At 38.5% G+C, this 19,512-nt stretch overlaps 1 protein-coding gene across 1 annotated transcript in view; it reads right to left on the reverse strand.

Annotated features, from left to right (window-relative positions):
- Positions 1–9,052: 9,052 nt before the first annotated feature.
- IMPAD1 (inositol monophosphatase domain containing 1) overlaps positions 9,053–19,512 on the reverse strand; it is a 12,072-nt gene continuing 1,612 nt past the window's right edge. The window contains exons 2-5 of the mRNA XM_005418389.2: positions 19,076–19,235; positions 18,031–18,126; positions 16,013–16,174; positions 9,053–14,867 (exon numbers count right to left, since the gene is read on the reverse strand). Of these exons, the coding sequence (XP_005418446.1) occupies positions 14,596–14,867; positions 16,013–16,174; positions 18,031–18,126; positions 19,076–19,235 (690 nt within the window). The 3' untranslated portion in view covers positions 9,053–14,595. The remainder of the gene's footprint in view (positions 14,868–16,012; positions 16,175–18,030; positions 18,127–19,075; positions 19,236–19,512) is intronic.

A 19,512-nucleotide genomic window follows, 5' to 3' on the forward strand; every position in this document is an offset into this window, starting at 1 on the left:
TGCCCGGGAAGGTGGTGGAGTCACCATCCCTGGATGTGTTTAGAAAAAGACTGGATGTGGCACTCAGTGCCATGGTCCAGTTGAGGTATTAGGGCATGGATTAGACTGGATGATCTTTAAGGTCTCTTCCAACCTAGTCATTCTGTGAATTCTGTGAATACTGGTTGTATTGGGTAGCAAACTTGCACAAAATCACCAAGTGGGAGTTCAAATTTCAATCTCTATAATTGCAACTCACCACATTCATGTTTTGATTTCCCCATGAAAATCAGAATTTTGGTCAGTACCCAGGGTCATAGCAGTGCTACAGTTGAAACTGAGAGAGGAGGGATAGTCCAAACTTCTTTCTCTGATCGTTCTGACGCTGATGCCACCACATGACAAAATTTGGAACAGAACAACATGTTCAAGCAGCAGACAGCCGGCCTGGGATTTTTTCAAAGCACCACTGTGTGCAGGTTGCAGAAGCCTTCTCACACAAACATCTTCCATAAGTCTTTTTATGAGACCAGTTATGAAGCTATAAAAATGATCTGTGGTCCTTTCCTAATTTTAGTGTATTGGACTCTGCTGTCAGGTATTATGAAGGCGAAATATTTTCCAAGACTGACACAACATAGGTGCCAGAATATACATTGCTTCTTCACCTCACTAGGAATAGAAAAACAATACAATTTTGTACAATTGAATTTCAGGAGCTACGAGCACAAGATGACAGTGGGTCAGCGTTGTGCAGGCAGTTTTGTGTCAAGCAAGTGCAATTCAGCTGCTGCTTCCTGCATCCTCCTTCTGAGTGACCACCTAGCTCAGGTCTGAAATATTTTCCTTTTTTTTTTTTTGCCAGGTGAGTTGTTGTGTTGCCTTAGAGAGATTAAACATCTCTGCACAGGGTCAGGAGAGTGCTTGAGGCAGCAAAAAGCCAGGGGGGGAAGCAGCAGCAGATGGGTTTGTTCTGCTGTGACAATAACAGTGGAATCCACGGCAGAGCAGTGCCTGATACCAAGGTTAGAGTGAGGAATGGAGGGGAGGAGAGGTAAAAAGTGAGAAATAAAAGAGGGGGTCTGAAACCAACTTTTCCTCTATGTGGCTAGGAGCTGACCTGAAGCATTTGGAGATATGTCTGAGGACACTTTCCTGAAGGTTTTCTCTGTTACCTCTGCCTGATAGAAATGGAGTAAGAAAAAATGGAGCAAATATTCCCATGAACATCAGCCTTGCGGCCTCTCAGCTGCAGGGACATTTTCCTTCTTAAGCCTGTGCCTGAGCAACTGGAGCTATTCTGTCCAGGACATGTTTTCTATGCAACACAAAAAGGTCTACTGAGTGTCATTCTTTACCATGAAGAAACAGCTGAATTTGGAAATAATCCCAGTTTTACCTGCTCTCATTTCTCACTGATTTGTTTGCCCTGCTTGACTTGTCTTAGCTGTTGTTTTTGGAAGACAGTTTTGTTTCAGAACACTTTCTGCCTTGCATTAAATGGGACCTACCAACTTCTACAGCCATCCTCTGCTGATCCGGGATTTGCAGAAATGCTGAGTGCTCACAGCTTGAGGAGCTTAAAGGGGGCAGTGAAACCCTTGTGGTAACCATGTGAAACCTTCTGTAGTACTAGGGGATCCAAAAGTCCTGCCACAGGGCTTTCCCCACAAATATTCAGAACAAAATTATCCTAATCTCATATGCTCAAGAAATGTTGAGAGGGAGGGATTTCTGAAGGTCAGTAGTCCAACCATCCCAGAGGTTGCTCAAACACAATTGTCACCAGACTTAGATCTGGTTGTTTCTGGTTTTATCCAGCCTGATGTTGAAAACCTCCAAGCCTGGAAACTCCACAACCACATCTTACTCTCACAGAGAAGAAGATTTTTGCAAAAGTCTTTTGTTACACCATCTGCAATTGCCAAGAAGGGTGTAACCCTGATATCTCTGTAGCTATGCTTCAAGCTGCTATGAAATTGCCTCTTAGCTTTGCCTTCTCCCTGATGTAAGCTGAGTAACAGTAATAATAACAACGACAGTCATAATTTTTTAATAGTCATAATTTCTCTTTATCTACTGGCCATGATACACCTTGCATGCGTATTGCTTTTTTTTGCAATGAGACACTGATCCTGGCTCATCTTATGGTGTCCACCACAGGCTTATTTGTCTATAAAAAGGTTCATTCTTTCACCTCACAAGAAAAGGAAAAAAAAAGACATTGGAACATCAATTTTTCGACACTTTTCCTTAGCACTTATAGAGCAACTGTGTGATACCTTAGCACTCTCAAAAAGAGTAAATTGCAACAGGAAAAATGTAGGTAAACCTTAACTTCATTGCTAGGCCAAGACAATGAGCTTAGTAAGATTGATAGATATAAATTCATGCTCATGTTTAAAGTTGTCATTATTCTGCATTCTAAAGTAAATTGTCTAAATTTAATTCAATATTTTCTAAATCAAAATGGAGGCAGAGGAGAACAAATAGCTCTATGACCTCACAAGCCAAGTCTGTCCCAGACTCCAGACATATAGCCCAAAGAGGAAAAGTTGCTCATTCCCTACAATTTAGCCCTTTCAGTGCAAAGTGGAGGACACTCTGTACCGCTAGATAAATGCACTCCTGCCTCTGCTTCTACTGTCTATAGCACAGAGGAGCTGAAAGTTCTTTGAACTGCTGAAATTCACCTAACATCAGCCCAATCCTTCCCCAGCTAATCTCCCAGCACAAGTTTCTTCTTACTAGGATATAGTCAAGTACCAGGAACTGAGAAAGAAAGAAAGGAAGCGGCAATTTGGAAAGGTTTTGATTTTCAATCAGATATAAATAATTTAATGCCTTATAACAAAAGAGAAATTGAAAACAGATTTCGTCTTCAAATCTACCTCCACCATCATAGAAATTGTTCTGTAGATTTGTTCCTTTTCTTTTTTATGCACAAAGTATTTGAAGCCAACCTAGGGCTCTGAATGAAAATAGAGAAACAAATTGTCTCTGAAGTTTCAGATGTCTAACAGCTTTATTGATAAAAACTGCTCAGAAATATACCTATTTTAACATCCACACAAAGAAGAAAAATTCAAAAGTTACTCATGCCAAAAACAGTCATATATCTCAGACAAAAACTAGAACTTTGTGATTTAGTTTTACTTTTAATTTCCATCCTGAGTTTTCTGATGAGACAGTTCTGTGGGAATTCTCCCTGGGAGGATTTTCAAAGCATTCAAATATTTGCAGTTCTGATTAAGGACTCACAAACCCTTCCACAGTAGCAATCAGCTGAATAAAGCAGTTTAGATTTGAGTCAAATCCCATCATAAAATGCTTTGAAGAGTCTTCAAGACATGAAACACTTCTGAGACAAAACTCCTGTCTCCTGCATAAAAATCAAGGGTTTCCACTGAGGGTTACAAGAAGGAAAAAGAGCCTGAGTCTACCTCATGTCCTTACATAGGATGATCTGAATTTCTACCTAAAGTAATACCGTTTTGCCCTTTGGCTAATGCTCAAAATTTTTAGGGAGAAATGGCTGCACTGAAGCAGCAGGAAATTGATGTAATTCATCATCTGAAGAGCCTCAGATGTTCTGTCCACTCTGTAACTAAGGGCACCATAATGGTGACATAGGAGAAGGATTACTACAATGAAGCACTTAAAACAAGAAGCATATGATCATACTGATCTGAGGAAGCCCCTTTTTATTGCCATTTTTATTGCACACCTGTGAAGGCAGAAGTGTTAACAAAAGGCTCAGAACGTGATATTTGTAATATTGCTCAGATATGTGCCTTTGAAAATGTAAAGAAACCCCCAAATCCCTTGATGGCTTAAAAAGGGAGAACACAGGAACAGTCTGTTACTGTCAAGAATTTTAATATTCAGTATAGTGAAATAAAAGGTTCTTCCATTAAGAGAAAAATATTTCTAGAGATGTTGAAAAGCCTGCAGTGTTGAACCTCAAAAACTATTTTTTTACATTATTTGTCCCATTTTTAAATAGTGTCATCCACAAACTAGGGCATGGCAGACAAATACAGATGAGCGGGTTCTCCAACATGGAAAACATATTTGAACCATTAATTATTCATTACCATTTCAAGCAAACTCAGTGTGCTTTGTCTGTTAGGCACTTACAATATAATACTGAAATATTGAAGCATAAAAGAGTGAACTTTGTATTTTTAATAAATTTTGGTTTTACTGCATGTTAGTTCAAGTAAGAAACACCTACAAACAAAAGAACAAAGAACCACAAATCAAACCAAAACCTAAGTAATTAATCTATGATTTTTTTTCTGCTTTGGCTTGAAAGTAAGTTTTAATAAATACCATAGATGGATATTTTCTTGGCTGTGAATACATTGTCATCATGATTTTTCATCTCATTTTGACATGAAATTTTCAGACTAAATATTTTGTTTGAGTGATCTTTGACATGGTCCCCACATCATCCCTCTCTCTAAGGTGCAGAAGTATGGAGGTGATAGTTGAAGTGTTCAGTGCATGAGGAATTGGCTGGAAGGTCCCATCCAGAGGGCAGAGGTCGGATGGAGCTCTGGAGTGATGCCCTGCAGGGGCCCACACTGAGACCTGTGCTGTTTTATACCTCCATCAAGCGCAGCGAGCTTGAGTGCACCCTCAGCAAGTTTGCAGGTGGCCTTGCCTCTGATGAGCCCAGTAAATGTGTAGGACAATGAACCACCACCCCCACAGACACACAAAGAAGCTCAGCCAAGTCCTGATGCAGAGAGACTGCACTGCAGAAAGTGCCTGCGATGAACACAGACCAAGACTCAGTGATTCAAAGCATTTCAATTTATAGTGTGGACAGCTGCTCAAACAAACAGACAATGCTTTCTCTTATTTCTTTCTCTTTTTTTTTTGTTAACACTAGCTTTCTTTTCTTAATTCTCTTTCATTTTCACATTTTAAGTATTACATTTAAATATGCAGCTCTATATAATTAACAGAAGGAATTACTTGCCCACATAAATAACAATTCCCAAATTAGCTCTCTATTTAAAGTTAGGATGCCTAGCTTTCCCCAGCTCTTCTTTTTGCTGTTGTTAGATTTTCTGGTGTCTGTACCATCCCTCTGGCAGACAAGATCACATTTACGTTGGCTTTCACTAGCGGAGCAACCATCCCTGCAGGAGAATGAAGTTTGGGATGTAGCAAATGGATGTTCTCCAGAACAACTCCTCTTGCCTCAGGTTTGGCTGACTGAGAGTCTGTGGACAACAATGCACCCCTGCTTCAGCTGGCCAGCTGGAGCAAGGGGCACATGGGCCTTTCTGGTTTTTTTCTGTCCCACAGGCCTGGAGGTGACAGTAGAAGTCCATGTGGTACAAATTAAAGGCAATGCAAAGAAAGAAGTAATATCATATTTTTAATACAGTGCTGGAAGGCAATTGTGGGTGAAAGCACAGCTAGCTTCCTGCAAAAGGCTGAAAGAGAAAACTACTTCTTTTTTTCTCCAAGAAATGCCAGTGGCAAGAGATAAGAAAACTAAACTCCAAACAATTTCAGTAGCAAGAAGCTGATAAAATATTAGTGTGGTCACTGTTCTTGCAAGCACAGTGGCCTGAAAGAGCCTGGAAATGTGTGATGGAGTCGCTTCAAGATGTAACATTTCCAGATAAGGATGGATACAATTGCTCTCATGTTTAAGAAAGGTCAAAAAGAAATCTATTCTTTGCTATCTTGAAGGAAGATCTAATTGTATCAATTGTGCTCGCTTAACTGAAGACATATCACAAGTGAGGAAAAAAAATGGTGACTTTTCTTTGTAAAAATGAAACAGGAGTGTAAGTTCATAGGCATCGAGATCATTTTGGCACTCAGGGGATTCATGAAAAGACAGAGCCCTCTACTGGCCTCTGCTCCCCTCAGTTCCCCTCTGTTCTAAGCCCTTTAGAGATCCCAGTGTCAACACTAAAACACTTTTCAGCTATATGTAGTGTTCTTGGTCTAAATCTGTCAGGATGGAGTACAATTCAGGTTCCAAAAGCCATTGTTCCACCTGCATAAAATTATTTTTGTAAGAGAAGATTGGTATCTTATCAGAATAGCAAAGAGAGATCTGGGTTAGTTCAGTTCAGTTCCAGTAGAAAATGTTGCATACAAGAAATACTTTACTTTTGCTTAGATAACTAAAATCTTTACTGCTGATACAAATATTTCCAACAGGTTTAAGTATTAAGATTCCAGAATATTATCAGAAGCAGGTTAAAGCCTTAAAGCCCTTGCCTTTCCCCTAGTACAGATCTCATATCTATTTTATCCCCTTTATCTATTTTAGTTGAACACTATCCCCTGGCAGAAATAGAATGTGCACCATGTTATAGGCCCTCTGCAAATACAAACAGAACATACCCACACAGCCCAGGTGCATTTCAGATGAGAGGATTGCAAACTTGACACATCCTTAATTCTATGATGAACACATCCCTTTGGAAGAAAAATGAGCAGTTTTCAAATGTAAAAGCCAAATCGGTCAAGTTCCATCTCTGTGCATACCCTAACAGAATTATTACCTATTCGCACAATGTTTGTTGTGCTTTTTATTTGGATCACAGCACTTAATTTGGAAGAATTCCTGTAATTTGGAGTAATTTTACTTAAAATGCATGACAAGTAAAGGGTCACCAGGATTATGCCCACAGCAGAGATGATGGGCAGCCATTCCATTTTGTCTGCCCTGATTGCAAAGCATTCCCACAGCCCTTTCCCAGCCACCTGACTGAACAATCTCTGCTTCTGTACCCACTGCTGGTGCCAGGCCAAACTTCCATCCTCTCCAGCGGAACTTCAGCCCCTTACCTGGGGATCAGAAATTGTCTTTGACTGACAGACTCCTAGAATACCTTTAAGCAATGCAGTTAAGGTCCAGGCCAAGTTAAAACAGTGCTTTGCAGCATTATCCTGGAAAACTGTTTAGTTATTGTAGCAGTGCAAATGAACCAACATTTGTCAGAGGGCTTTCAGTGACTGAAGAGCCTTCAGCTCAGTTGGTTAGAGCACAGTTTTGCAAATGATGCCAAGCTTGTGGGTTTGATCCGTGTATGGGCTGTTCACTTAAGAATTGGACTCTTTGTGGGTTGTCTTTCAGCTCAAAATATTCTGTGTGCAGGATGCCCCTAGTGTGCAGGATGCCTGCGTGCCAAGAGGTGAGGAGTCTACCCAGGACAGCCTTGCTACTGTACAAAGAAAGAAACATGCAAGTGGTCCTCAGACATGCACAGCATAAACTAAACTTACTGCATTTTTAACAAGCTTAGCTTACATTTATAAATCAAATATGGACAGCATGATTGAAGAGAGTAAACAGAAACAAGACGTTGTGGAACACAAGATATACAAGAAGCTGACCCAACAGACAAACGGGAGTCATAAATTTGGTTTATGTTGTTGACAAGCAGGATCCCACCATGGGCTGTGTAGTTTTTGTACAGTGTTACACACTACCTTTCACACTACGTTAAATAATGAAACTTGCAAAATGCTGGCACTGGGGCAGGACATGATAGATCAGGTGTGAGAAAGGCACATTTGAGAGCCTCATGGAAATGGCTGACAGCATAGAGCACACATGTGCCTCTATCTGCACCCTTCAGGCTTCCCAAAGGATACAGCTGTTTACAACAAGCCACGTACCACATGCACACAGACATTCACTTACTCACTGTGCAAGGTGGGAAGAATCCCTCCTCCTCGGGATTGCTCTTGGGATTCTAGCTGGTCAGAGTGAGCCCGAGATGTGTTAGAAAGTCTCTTTTCCCAGCCCGGCAGCCAAAGAAGAGTCAGAACTCTTCAGTTCTCGGTCTCAAGGTTGTTTATTGTTCCTTATCTATACAATTCTTTCTCCCAACCTGCTGAGGTCTGCTCAGCAAGACAGTCAGAGGCACTCTGCCTGCCTCCAGGCAGTGACATATTTTTATACTAAAAACTATATGGACATTATTTACAATTACTTTCCAATACCTATCATCTATGTTAGACAGTGAGCTTCTACTCTAAACCAATCTAAAAGTGCCAACATCACAGCAGATGGAGGACAAGAAGAAGAAGGAGAAAGGCTGGACACGCCCAGATTCCTCCATCTTCCTCCCTGAACCCCCATTCTATAAACCCCAAAAAATCTATTTTTCACCCTGTGATAAATTCACTATCGTTCTACTTAAACTTTCGTGGCTTTTAGTTCTTCATATAAGGTTGGTCATTGTTTTTTCCAAGGGCTAAATCAAAGGCACAGGGGTCTTGGGCTCTGTGCCAAGGTCTCTGAGCCCCCTGGGCAGGAGCTCGAGTCTTCCAGGGCAGCCAGAGGAATTTCCTGGGTTCTGACAGGTTGCATCTTCTCTGAAGACGTGCTTTGGAGCATCACAGCAGACTCCAAATTCCTTATCTTGTTAGGTCACACATGACCTAGGGTTTTCTAAACATCTGTGTACAACTCTGTGGCATATGTTGCCTAAGTCCAGGATGACAGACAATTTCATTGTACATCCAGTCTTGCACATATTCGTAAGGGTGAAAAGAAACATATTTGAAGTTGCATCTGAGAACTGCCCAAAATGCCGTATTGATGTGGAACATTAAAGGATCTTTCAACTTGCTCCATGGTTGCACTTATGAATAGTGGAACACAAATACAATAAAGGCTAATAATGGTACAGTTACCACCCTGCTACTATTCTCATGGAAACAGATTTGAGCAGAATGGCGTAACGTAATTAGGAAGTGATGTGGGAATGATGTTGGAAAGAAAACTTCTTTAAATCCAAAGAGCAGTACTATCTGAGGGATTTCTAAGCACTCATTTTCACAAACTGACCAGCTTTCACAGCAACACAGGTATGAAAACAAAACCAGTGGAGATCTTGAATTATATTCATCATAAACTTGGCTGTACTTATCAGTAACTCCTCAGGCAGGAAGTCTCACACCCATGATGGATCCAGCGCAACTGAAGCAACATGACATGCATTACTGGAAAAAAAAATCTGGAGCATAAAGAACAAATACCTCCTAGAAAGACAAAATACAGAAAAACACCCGCACAAACCAGTATTTTCAGAGAATTTATTTATAGAATTGTTACTTCAATTTGGCACACAATTGGAAAATGCTAATACAATTTGGTGGGACAAGAGTAAAAATGCTGGAGTGTTGCTGATCCTTTGGAGAGAAAAAATGAAATATGTATTGCAAATAAGGAACAATTGATGAAGGAAATAATGTTACCTGAAAGTGGGCTCTACAAAAAAACCTGAAAGAGCTCAGACACTGGGATGACATTTCCAAATGTAGACTGAAGCTGTTAAGAGGCAACTTTAACACAACCCAGGTTATTTGCTCCATTGACAGAGGTTGAGCTTTTCAGAATTTAGCTTAACTTACTGTTCCTGTTTTATCTGGCTTGGTGCTGCTCACATTGAGTTCTGTGGGAATACTGCTATTGAGTTCAACAAAATCAACAAATCCTTTCACAGAGGACCAATGCAGTCTCCTTCATAAGCAATGAAGCTCTGCACCCAGGGGGGCACAAATGCCAAATGCTTGGAACATTATAATAACATTATAATGAAAAACCATTTTCTCCTTCTTTTTGGGTGTTTAACTTCTCCTTAGTCCATCTGCATATTTTCTGTATGTTCAGTACCCCTAATTGCATAAACCTCTCCATGTTCCCATTATATAATCAGTCACTACCTTAGACCTTAGTCCCAAACATTACCAGCTTCAGGATAAGTTGGTAGTTGACTGCTGGGATCCTCTCACTCTGGGACTGTCTTCATCTCTGATCTCTCATTTTTCTTGTCCATGTCGACTAAGAAAGGATCAAGGATCAGAATGGAACAGAGAGGAAGAGCAAAGAGGGAAAAGTAGCCACTAATAACTGGCTCCAGAGAGAGGACAAATGGATGAGGAGCACTTCTCACAGAAGAGTTGAAAGAGCTGCTGTGGCACCTGAAAACCGAAACATCTTCAACAGCTTCTCAATATGAATCGTGGGTGCGTGACCTGCTTGTGGGGTGGGAAGGCACTTGCAGCAAGTACTTGCAGCAAGGTCATCATTGCAAGAGCTGCCACAAGGAAGCTGCGGTTCACAAGTCAAGCAATTGGGTCCTCAGAGTTACCACATTCTTGTCTCAGTGAGTTACATTACAGTGAAGCAGATATAGTCCAGTTTTATCACTGAGGACAGCAGATTAGAAGACAAGACTATTGGTGATATTTTGGCAAAGTCAAATCTGTAACTGTTTGTGTGAAAGGGCCTAAACCACTAAAGCACAGACAAAGGATTCAGTATGAGTGGCCTGATTGAAAACCATCCATTGAGGTTTGCCTTGGTTAGAGGCAGTCCTTCCTGCCCTCCTCCTGCTTGGGCCGAAAATCCCACAGGCATTTATTTGTGGTCCACTGAATCTTACCTGTACCATTATCTAACCCCTGAAAGACAAGAGACATGAAACAATTACTGCATTTAAAAATAAAGAAACAAAAATAATTGTCCTCTGTTGCACATCCATCTGCTTCTTTCAACTGCTTGTTTACTTCAGAAAACCAATCTACAAAGAAGTTGGGCATAACTGGGGAGACAGTAACCTGGAAAAGCAGTTTTCTGTGAGAGAAACTGCTATTGGAATGACATCCAGGGGACCACAAAGCAGTCATTCTCTGCTGGCATAACACAGCAGAAGCCCAGAACAACACTTGGTCACTTCTCACTGCACAATTCTTGGGAGATGTGGACTCCTTGTTTTAGACATTAAATCAGCAGTATAAAATACTGCACTACTGTTGTACAAGCCAAATAGGTAACAGGATGCTACAAAGACATTGGAATACACTTATTTATAAACAAAAAAGCAGAGATGAATCCCACACTGACTCCTCTCCGACCTCTGGTCTCCAGCCATTGGCCATTAAAAAAAAAAAAAAAATCAAAACTTTTCTTACATCTGAAGCCAATTAGAAAATCTGTCCCTTGTAACAACCATGAAGTAAATATATGGAACAATATCACTAGATGACTTTGCAGCTTCACCTGTATGGTTAAGTCACTCTCCAAGTATGCCATATCTGCTAAATATTTTCATTATCATTATATGCTCTATAGATCAGAACAAACAGCTCTTTAATCCATCTGTAAAAGTCTGACAAACACGTTAATTTCAAAACCAGTTAAATACAATATTCAACCCATTTATTTCTGTCTCCATTTATTTAGAAAATATTCATTCAAGGAATGAAAGCTAGGACTCTTGGTACAATACCAGGTATTATCTATGCTATCATACACTCTTTTTAGAAGAATGAAAAAGAGAAAATACATACAGCTTTAGAATAATTTCACTTGCAACCACCTTAATCATAATAGCCACTCAAAATATCCACCATTGGAAAACCAATACTAAAATAATACATTCTCTTACTTCCCTTATTTGGAACTAGAATGCTACTATGATTTTTTTTAATTAAGATTTTTTAAAATATATACTTTTGTAGGACCTACCTACAACATGCAATTGTTTTAAGTAGCATCCCTAAAAATGGTGTGCGACAGCTTCATGTGGAAAAGGCTAAGATGTAAAGAACACTGTTGCAGCCCAGCAGTGAGATTTGGGTATGGATGATTTCCTACCCTCTGGGCATAAGGTTAAGTCACATCCACACTGATGAGAGCAAACAAATATTCAAGCCAGAATTTAAGCAGAATGTTTCAGAACGGAGTGTAAACAGTCAAAGAAACAACACGCTGAGTGTTAACGCCATACAAACAAAGTGCACTGGGATATGTGCACTAAGCAAGCACTTGTGAATACTTGCTGGTCTGCATAAGAGTTACATTTATTGCAAAATGACATCTGAAACTGATATTTACCAGCTGCTCACCTATTCTCACACCAGAGCTCTTTAAATTACACTGGGAGACCACAAGCACTACCTTAGCCCTCAACTGTGGGAAATGAGCTCAGGCTCTCCTACAAGTAATTAACTGGGCACCACACTCCCACCTCTTCCTCAATTTCACCAGAAGTGAGATTAGGCCAATAATGGTTCCCTGTGAAAGGTACTGAACACTGTGATCCATTGCAACAAAGCAATTTAGGACATTAATGTGTCTAAACAAGCACAAGTCTTCCTAATGGAAGGCTAGGCATTTTAGCCAGCATGTGGGAGGAAGGAAAGGAGGGCCTCTCCTAAGGTACTTTGTTTTCCTAAGGAAAAATAATGTAGGCAAATACTTTTGTTCACTGGTCTATGCCTTCAACTAACACAAGTAAGCCCCTGTACATTACATAACATTTTTCATTTCCCATACAGGAAGTCTGATCACAGCTTATGCAAGGATGTGATAGAAGCATTCTCCAGAATAAAAGCAGTCCCATTTTTAGGAAGTATGTTTACAGGATTTCAAGCTGATTCTAAAACTCCAACTTGCCACAGATTTTATCTTAATTGCCTACTTAAATATTGTGCATTCCTTCTCTGTGACACAATCAGGTTTTTATACTAGGCTAATTATGGCTATTTCTCATATTTAAATTTTAATCCATGTTCTTTAACAAATAAACATACAAACAGCTGTTTTTATTAAATTAGGCTTTAAGACCTTTAAATCAGCCTTAAAAAGCTGCGATCTTCTTGTAAAATCTTAAAATCTTGATAAATATGTTTCTTTTAGCCTTCACTGAAGTTTGGAAGCTCAACAACTTTTTGAAATAGATCAAATCCTTTTTAAAAAGAGCATGATCACTTATTTGTCATAGCATATAGAAGTTTCTTAAATTTAAGAACTGAAAATAAAATTGCTTTGTGCATTTATCTACATGTGTAAAAGTTATTTTCAAAGAGCAGCAATAATGTCTGTGTTGGAAAAGAAGTTCTCCAAAAACTACCTGTACCAAAAGGCTCGTTTAGTCTTCTTTGCCAGTTAGTTTAAGAAATAGAAGTCTGTATCTGTAGCAACATCTGGGAAGTCTTTTGGAAACGTGAACTTCAGCTAGAAGTTGAAAGCAGTATCTAAACATTCTCCACTACTGACCTAAGGAGAAAAACCTCTTTTTAATCAGAACAGCAGTTCTCATTAACAATATGAAAGAACTCAAAATTAAAGAATTAAGGGTTTGGATCAAGCAGCCTAAGCCTTTCCTGAACAAACTTTGAACAGAAACCATCTATATTAACTTAGAATTTTAGCATTCTTGAGGAGAGATGGGTGGCTTATTTTCTGATAATTCAAATAACACATATATTTTAACCTTTTGAAACCTTTCAGGGGGATGCAGAGAACAACAATGCAGATGGTTACATGTTTGGAGATAGAAGTCCACAACTTTTAGAGGTACATCAAACTGTCATTTGATAGAGGACCCACATTCTGTTCTGTATGTACTGGATTGCAAAGAACACTTTTCAGTGAAGTTTTGCAGACCCTGATGATGTACTTCACGTGCCACATGTTCTTCAAACTTGCCTAAGTTTCAAACGGTCTCTCCTCTCTCTGTAAATTACCATAAACCAAATAAGCACAAGCCATTTGGAATGGCTGAAGAGCTTTCTGCAGGAGAGAGTGTGCTGCAAGCTAAAAAGACAAAGCTGTTCCTGGAGTTGTAGAAAAAGTGCTGGTTTATATCTTGTGCTGGAAATGAAACTAACCAGTCAGCCTACTATTTCTGTAAAACTCATTCCCTATGACTCTGCCCAGCGGAAAGAAAACCCAAACAAACAAAATAACAAGTACTGAAGGAAGAGGCTGCTTCTATAGGCACAAACATCACATGATGTACAAGCCCTACATTAGAGAAAAATCTAGCATGCATCTTCAACACTGCTTGCAGAAATCAAGGACAAGAAGTAACTGCTAAAAACTATACAAGGAAATGCTGCCTTCTTTTAAAAAGGTATAAGGAAATAATTACACTGATTAATAAAACACCGATATTCACAACCCACCTGAACTAAAACTGGTTTACATCTTCAGGAAAGAAGTCAAAAAACATTTCCTTTTTTTCTCTTAAAAAGCAGAGAGTGCCACACTGTCAAAGATAAACTGTTGCTGCATATAGATTTGAATTAACCTTCTTGTGCTTTCCATTCAGGGGATACAAAATATGAGGTCATGATTCCTGATAAACTGTTTACAGTTATCAGATGCCTATAAAAATCAAGCATTTTTTCCTACCTAATTTATTATGAAATCACTAAAACTACAATAAGATGTAAAAGGTTTCAAGAAATTCCTGTGAGAAATACTTAGGTTATTTTACCAAAAAAATTGGATTTTTCTTTAGTTCACCTATGTTCACCAATATATATGGTAAATGCACCTTGAGTATAAGAACTGCACGAAAACAGTCTGAAAAAAATAAAACGTGGAAACTGATGTGTGAGACCATCGTCCTCTTCCTACTTCCAATTATCATTATTATTTTATTCTTTTTAAATACCACCACTGACAAAACCCAATGCAAGATATAGTCCCCAAACCCACACCAAACTGCTTTGCTGTGCATCTTTTCCAGCAGGTTTTCACATCTGCTTCTTCAGACAGAGCATCTGGAGGCTACAAAAGCACAACTTGTACTTCTCCACCAGTCATGCTTATTTGTGTGACGTTTTTTCCAGATCTGGAAGTTTTTCAATTAGTGCTTTATGGTTCATGTTGATACTGGCTATAAGTCCTCCTTCATTGCCATCTGAGCCAGTGTAACTAATTTCTTCACCAGTCAGGGTAGTCATATGGCCACCCAAAGCTCTCAACACTGCATTTCCAGCACATATGTCCCACTTCTTAATGTAGGTAACATGGATATACACGTCAGCTTCTTCTTGATTCTTTTCAGGCACGTCAAGGAGGGCCAACACTTTATAACCTAGAAGAAATGGGCAGAGGTAAAAAAAAAAAAAAAATTAAACCAAGCTTTCCTGTCAGAACACATTAAAAGAAGAAGACCAGACATTCAAATATAGTTCTGCTTTTATGTTTACTCATTCATTTCTCAATCTCTATATCATGCTCAAGTCTATCTTTTTCACCCTGGCTTTTGACTACAATAGAAGGAAGATGTATACACCACTCTTCAATAAAGTAAATCAGCCCAGGGCATTCCCCTTTATTATTCATTATGCACAACAAAGTAATTGCTCAAAACAGTATCCATTCTTTTATGGATTTTTTTCAAGTTTTCAACTCTTTGACCAATATTCTTGATTCACTGATCTGTTAATTTCTTCATCTTCTTAAACAGAGTCAAGCCCTGGACAAGACCTGCTATAATCAGTTACACTTTCACCTTCTTTGTCATTTAGAACCATTATCAAGAAGCAATACAAGACCTTCTTGACTAAACAATCTGTAAGAGAACTCTGGCTTTTCACATTAAAGGCATAGAAAGATACATTTCTGCAAAAATAAGGAAAAAAAGCCTAGTGCCTCCCATTTATGTTCTGTCAATAACACGCACAAGGACATTGTATAAGTAAAAAGTATTTTAAAATTCCTTTAAATTGAGTATTAGGCAGATAAAAATGGACTTTAGTGATACTAATTTTCCTCTTTTGACATAAATGCAATAAACAATACCAAAATTTAATGTCCCTTTTCTTATTTTTTTAAAGTCAACCATACTAACAGCTAACTAACAACCAACAGATTCTCTTCCATGATTGTGCCTATGGTCACACAACACTTTTTCTCCCACTGAGGCATCAGTGCCTTCCATGAACACACATCAATGTGTTTCAATGAAAGGACCACAACAGCACTGCTGGCCTAGGCTTAGACTCAGTAACACACTGACTTGTGAACAGCCTGAAGTCTGAATCAAGTTTGCATGTAGGCTCCTAAATACAGAAAAAACTTTGTCCCTATTGTCAAGTGTTTGCTTTCAGTGATGTGGACATCAAAAGACAAAAGGAAAAAGAGAAGATACTACAGTACACCCTTTTGTCTAGTAACAGCTATATCATTAAAATATTCAGAAACAATAAAATGGATAGGATGCTTAAAGAACCAAACCTGCTCCACCAGCGGGGATTATCACGGTTTTATTTCCAAATGTCTGCCGCGCAACCTGCTCAACTTTTCCTGCATGGGAGCGGGACACAATAATCCTCGGAGTCTTCTCGTTGTAGGAGGAACGAGCTTTTACATTTGACCCACCATCCACCATTGCCCAAGCTACAAGAGAAACAAAAATTCTACTAAGATTTACAAAAGACAATCTAAGTGTGAGGATAAACGGGTACTTATATAACAATATGTAATTGATACCTCTGACTGAATATCTCTCACTACTGTAAAAGAGAAAGTTAGGGCTGACAGAGGATGGGGTGTATACAAGGGAAGCGAGAGAGGCCACACACACATTGGTGCATATGGCATTATCCCAGACCTGACTGTTCTTTTGTAATAATTCCAAAAAACAGAATAAGAAGGAAAAATTCCAAGTAGTTAATATTCAGAATTTGCAATTGGAAAGCCACCAAAGTTAAAAGGATGGCTCCTAGTCAGAAATACATCCAGTACTTCCTCAGACAATGTTTTTATGTAAGAACAAAAAGCCCCACTACCCTTTAAAGCAGATACTAAAAATTCTGTGAAGTCATTTAGTTCAGAAGGATAGTAATGCTAAAGAAGGAAATAGCTCAGGAGGATAGTGCTACAAAGAAAAATATTTGATGTTGTGTTTCAGAGAATAGAATTTAGAATCCACAACTTCCCACTTATTTCATCATGAAGTTCAAAGCCAAGCTTGGTAGGTGGTATCCCCTAACCATTAATCTCACATTTACTTAGTAAACTACCCAGCAATTTCATCTCAGCAGAGAACCAGATTGTTTGGCAACAGACTGAGCTCTGTGAAATAACAATGCTGACTGCCCTTTATTGCTTTGTATTTGTGTGGTAGTATTAGGAACAATCTGACTCAAAACATATCGGTATTTCCAGCTTGGAAAATGAATACTTGTCACACAGAATGACAGAATTCATTGCATCTCCTCTGATTCCTCTGTCTGAACATTGCACACTTCACTTTTATCAAAGGAGATAAATTCTCAACATTACAATGCTAAAAACCCATTTCTTCAGATAGGTATTGATACCTAAAAACATATGTTCCAAAATCTCCAAGATTCTTGAAGCATATTGGAATATAGTACATGCTTAAGTGACTGGTAATTAAATTAATATTTATAGACAGCAAAATATTTAGCACAAAATGTTGAGTGTTTAGTGTTTTAGGGCCAAAAAAGGACAACAAATACAAAATACATTTATTCAGACTTAGTTTTTGTTCCAGAGCTACTGCAAAACTTCAGAACTCTAGAGGTCAGTATCGCCTAAGGGAAAATGTAAACAGCAATTCCTGTTTTAAATACACAATAAGACATGAATACTTAAACTACTTTGAAGCTTTCAGAAGTGCATGCAAATTGCCAAACTTGCAGCAATGCTTGCTAATACATCATTAAGAAGAAGAATTAATTACTGAAGAATTAATTACTTCACAGCTGTGGCATTAAAAACATGTCAGATAATCAATAGGACTATGATAGACAGTCTTGCCTGTTACACATAGTTGCCATTAAGATCTTTGCTCAATCTTTTTTTTATTCACACCGAATACACAGCAGCTCTTGGGTATATTATCACAGATTCAAGCTATTCTGCTAAATGAGCAAAGCACTCTTTTTGCTAAAAACTAAAAGCACACTTCAAACTGGTCAGTATTTGTAAGTTTATCTTTTTTTTGTTTGCAATGAGCACTATAATTGAAGGGATCTTAGCTCTTTAAAATATTTTCAGTTTGTTTGTTCTAAATGTATCATTTTTATTTTAAACGAGGGCAGCATTTTCCTTTGTGCTTTTATAGCACAGAACACACCTACAGCTCTAATTGTGTGGTCTGCTGCAGTGCCCTTTTGCTGCTGGTACTATTTTCTCATTTATACCTAGAGATGCTCTCTCAAACATCAAATTTCAATTAATCCTATGACTGACTATCATGGAAATATGTGAAGGCATGAAGATACCTGTGTATGATGAGAAGGGCTTGTGTATCACACCTATTACTGGTTTACCATTTACAGCCACACAAACCATGGTCGTGACATACTGTCGAAGATCCTCTGTGGGCAAAACAAGAAAGTGAGCAAGTTTACAATCAGATGCGAAGAACACAAAAGGAAAATAGACAGGAGATTATTCAGATTATTCTCTGAAGACTAGTTTATATTCTACCTCTTGCAGTTACATAACTTTGATGTATCTTCAAATAACCTTTCAGTTTTCAAAAGACTTTGAAGACTTTTCAGGTTTCCAGCAATTTTTCTTGTTCAGTAGATGTAACCTATACTCCTACCAGATCTAATGCTAACAGCTGTGTCTTATGCAACATGTATTTTCATGGCAATCTGTGCCCCTCCATTCTCCCTTCTCTGCCTCACCTCCTATCCTCCATTGGCTCAAAAATGGTAATTCAAAAACCAAAGAACATCCACTTGAAAGGATAATTGTATCAATTACATAGTCACAAAAAAAATCCCACTTTTCCAGCTGTTCCTTAGTACTTTTCAGCAAGAATTTTAGTTGGATTGCCTTGAACTGCTTATGTGACATCCTAAAACATTTGAAAAGGGGAAGACTGAATTATGCATGCTTTTTTGAAAAATGACAACAAAAAAATTCATATATCATGTTAAATAGGATACTTACTTAGCATTCCCTTTAAATAAACAAAACCAAAAATCTGAGATACTTAAGAGTTGCCACAGTAATGACTAAAATAAAGAAATGTGTAATTCCAGTACAATCCATAATTGACAGTTACCATTTCTTATAGCAACTAGTTAGTTGTAAGGATACCAAAGTAATTTCAGAGTTGGAATACATAAAAGCAAATGTTGTAAGTTGAGAACTACAGATATTTCATGATGCAATCTGTTCAATTAAATCATGCTAACTTTGACGTAAAACACTTTAACAAGAGATGTCCTTTTAAATACTTACTATCTTGTCTCCAGTGTAGAAGGCAAACATCAGAATTACACACATGATTTGTCAACAAGAAACAGGTACCTGTGTATTCTTGTGTAGCATCTAATGGATCAATCCAGACAGTGACACTTTCTGCTGGCACCTCTTTAGGCTGTATTTTTTGCTTTATGTCTTCAGGAATACTGCGATCCCAGGAGACTGTCTCCTGATCAGCTGTATCAACACGCTCCTCAGAATTTATCTGTGGTAAAACAACAAAAGTAGTTGCATTAACATAGATACAATATGTTGCAACTACAGAAGTAGTTGCATTAACTGAAGATACAGTAACTGTGGCACTTGTGAAAATTAAAGGTTTGCTGACATTTTCTTTTTTCTTCCTTCACCTCAATTACAGGAATGTTTTTCATTTTTTCTTTATTACAGTCATGTGACAAGCAATGCAAAATCACAATGCAGAATTTTACTGTGAACCACACCACAGCTGGACACTGCTGCTGTGGCTGCAGGTCTCCCTG

Source organism: Geospiza fortis, unplaced genomic scaffold (genome assembly GCF_000277835.1).
Source record: "Geospiza fortis unplaced genomic scaffold, GeoFor_1.0 scaffold53, whole genome shotgun sequence".
NCBI classification, from domain to species: domain Eukaryota; kingdom Metazoa; phylum Chordata; class Aves; order Passeriformes; family Thraupidae; genus Geospiza; species Geospiza fortis.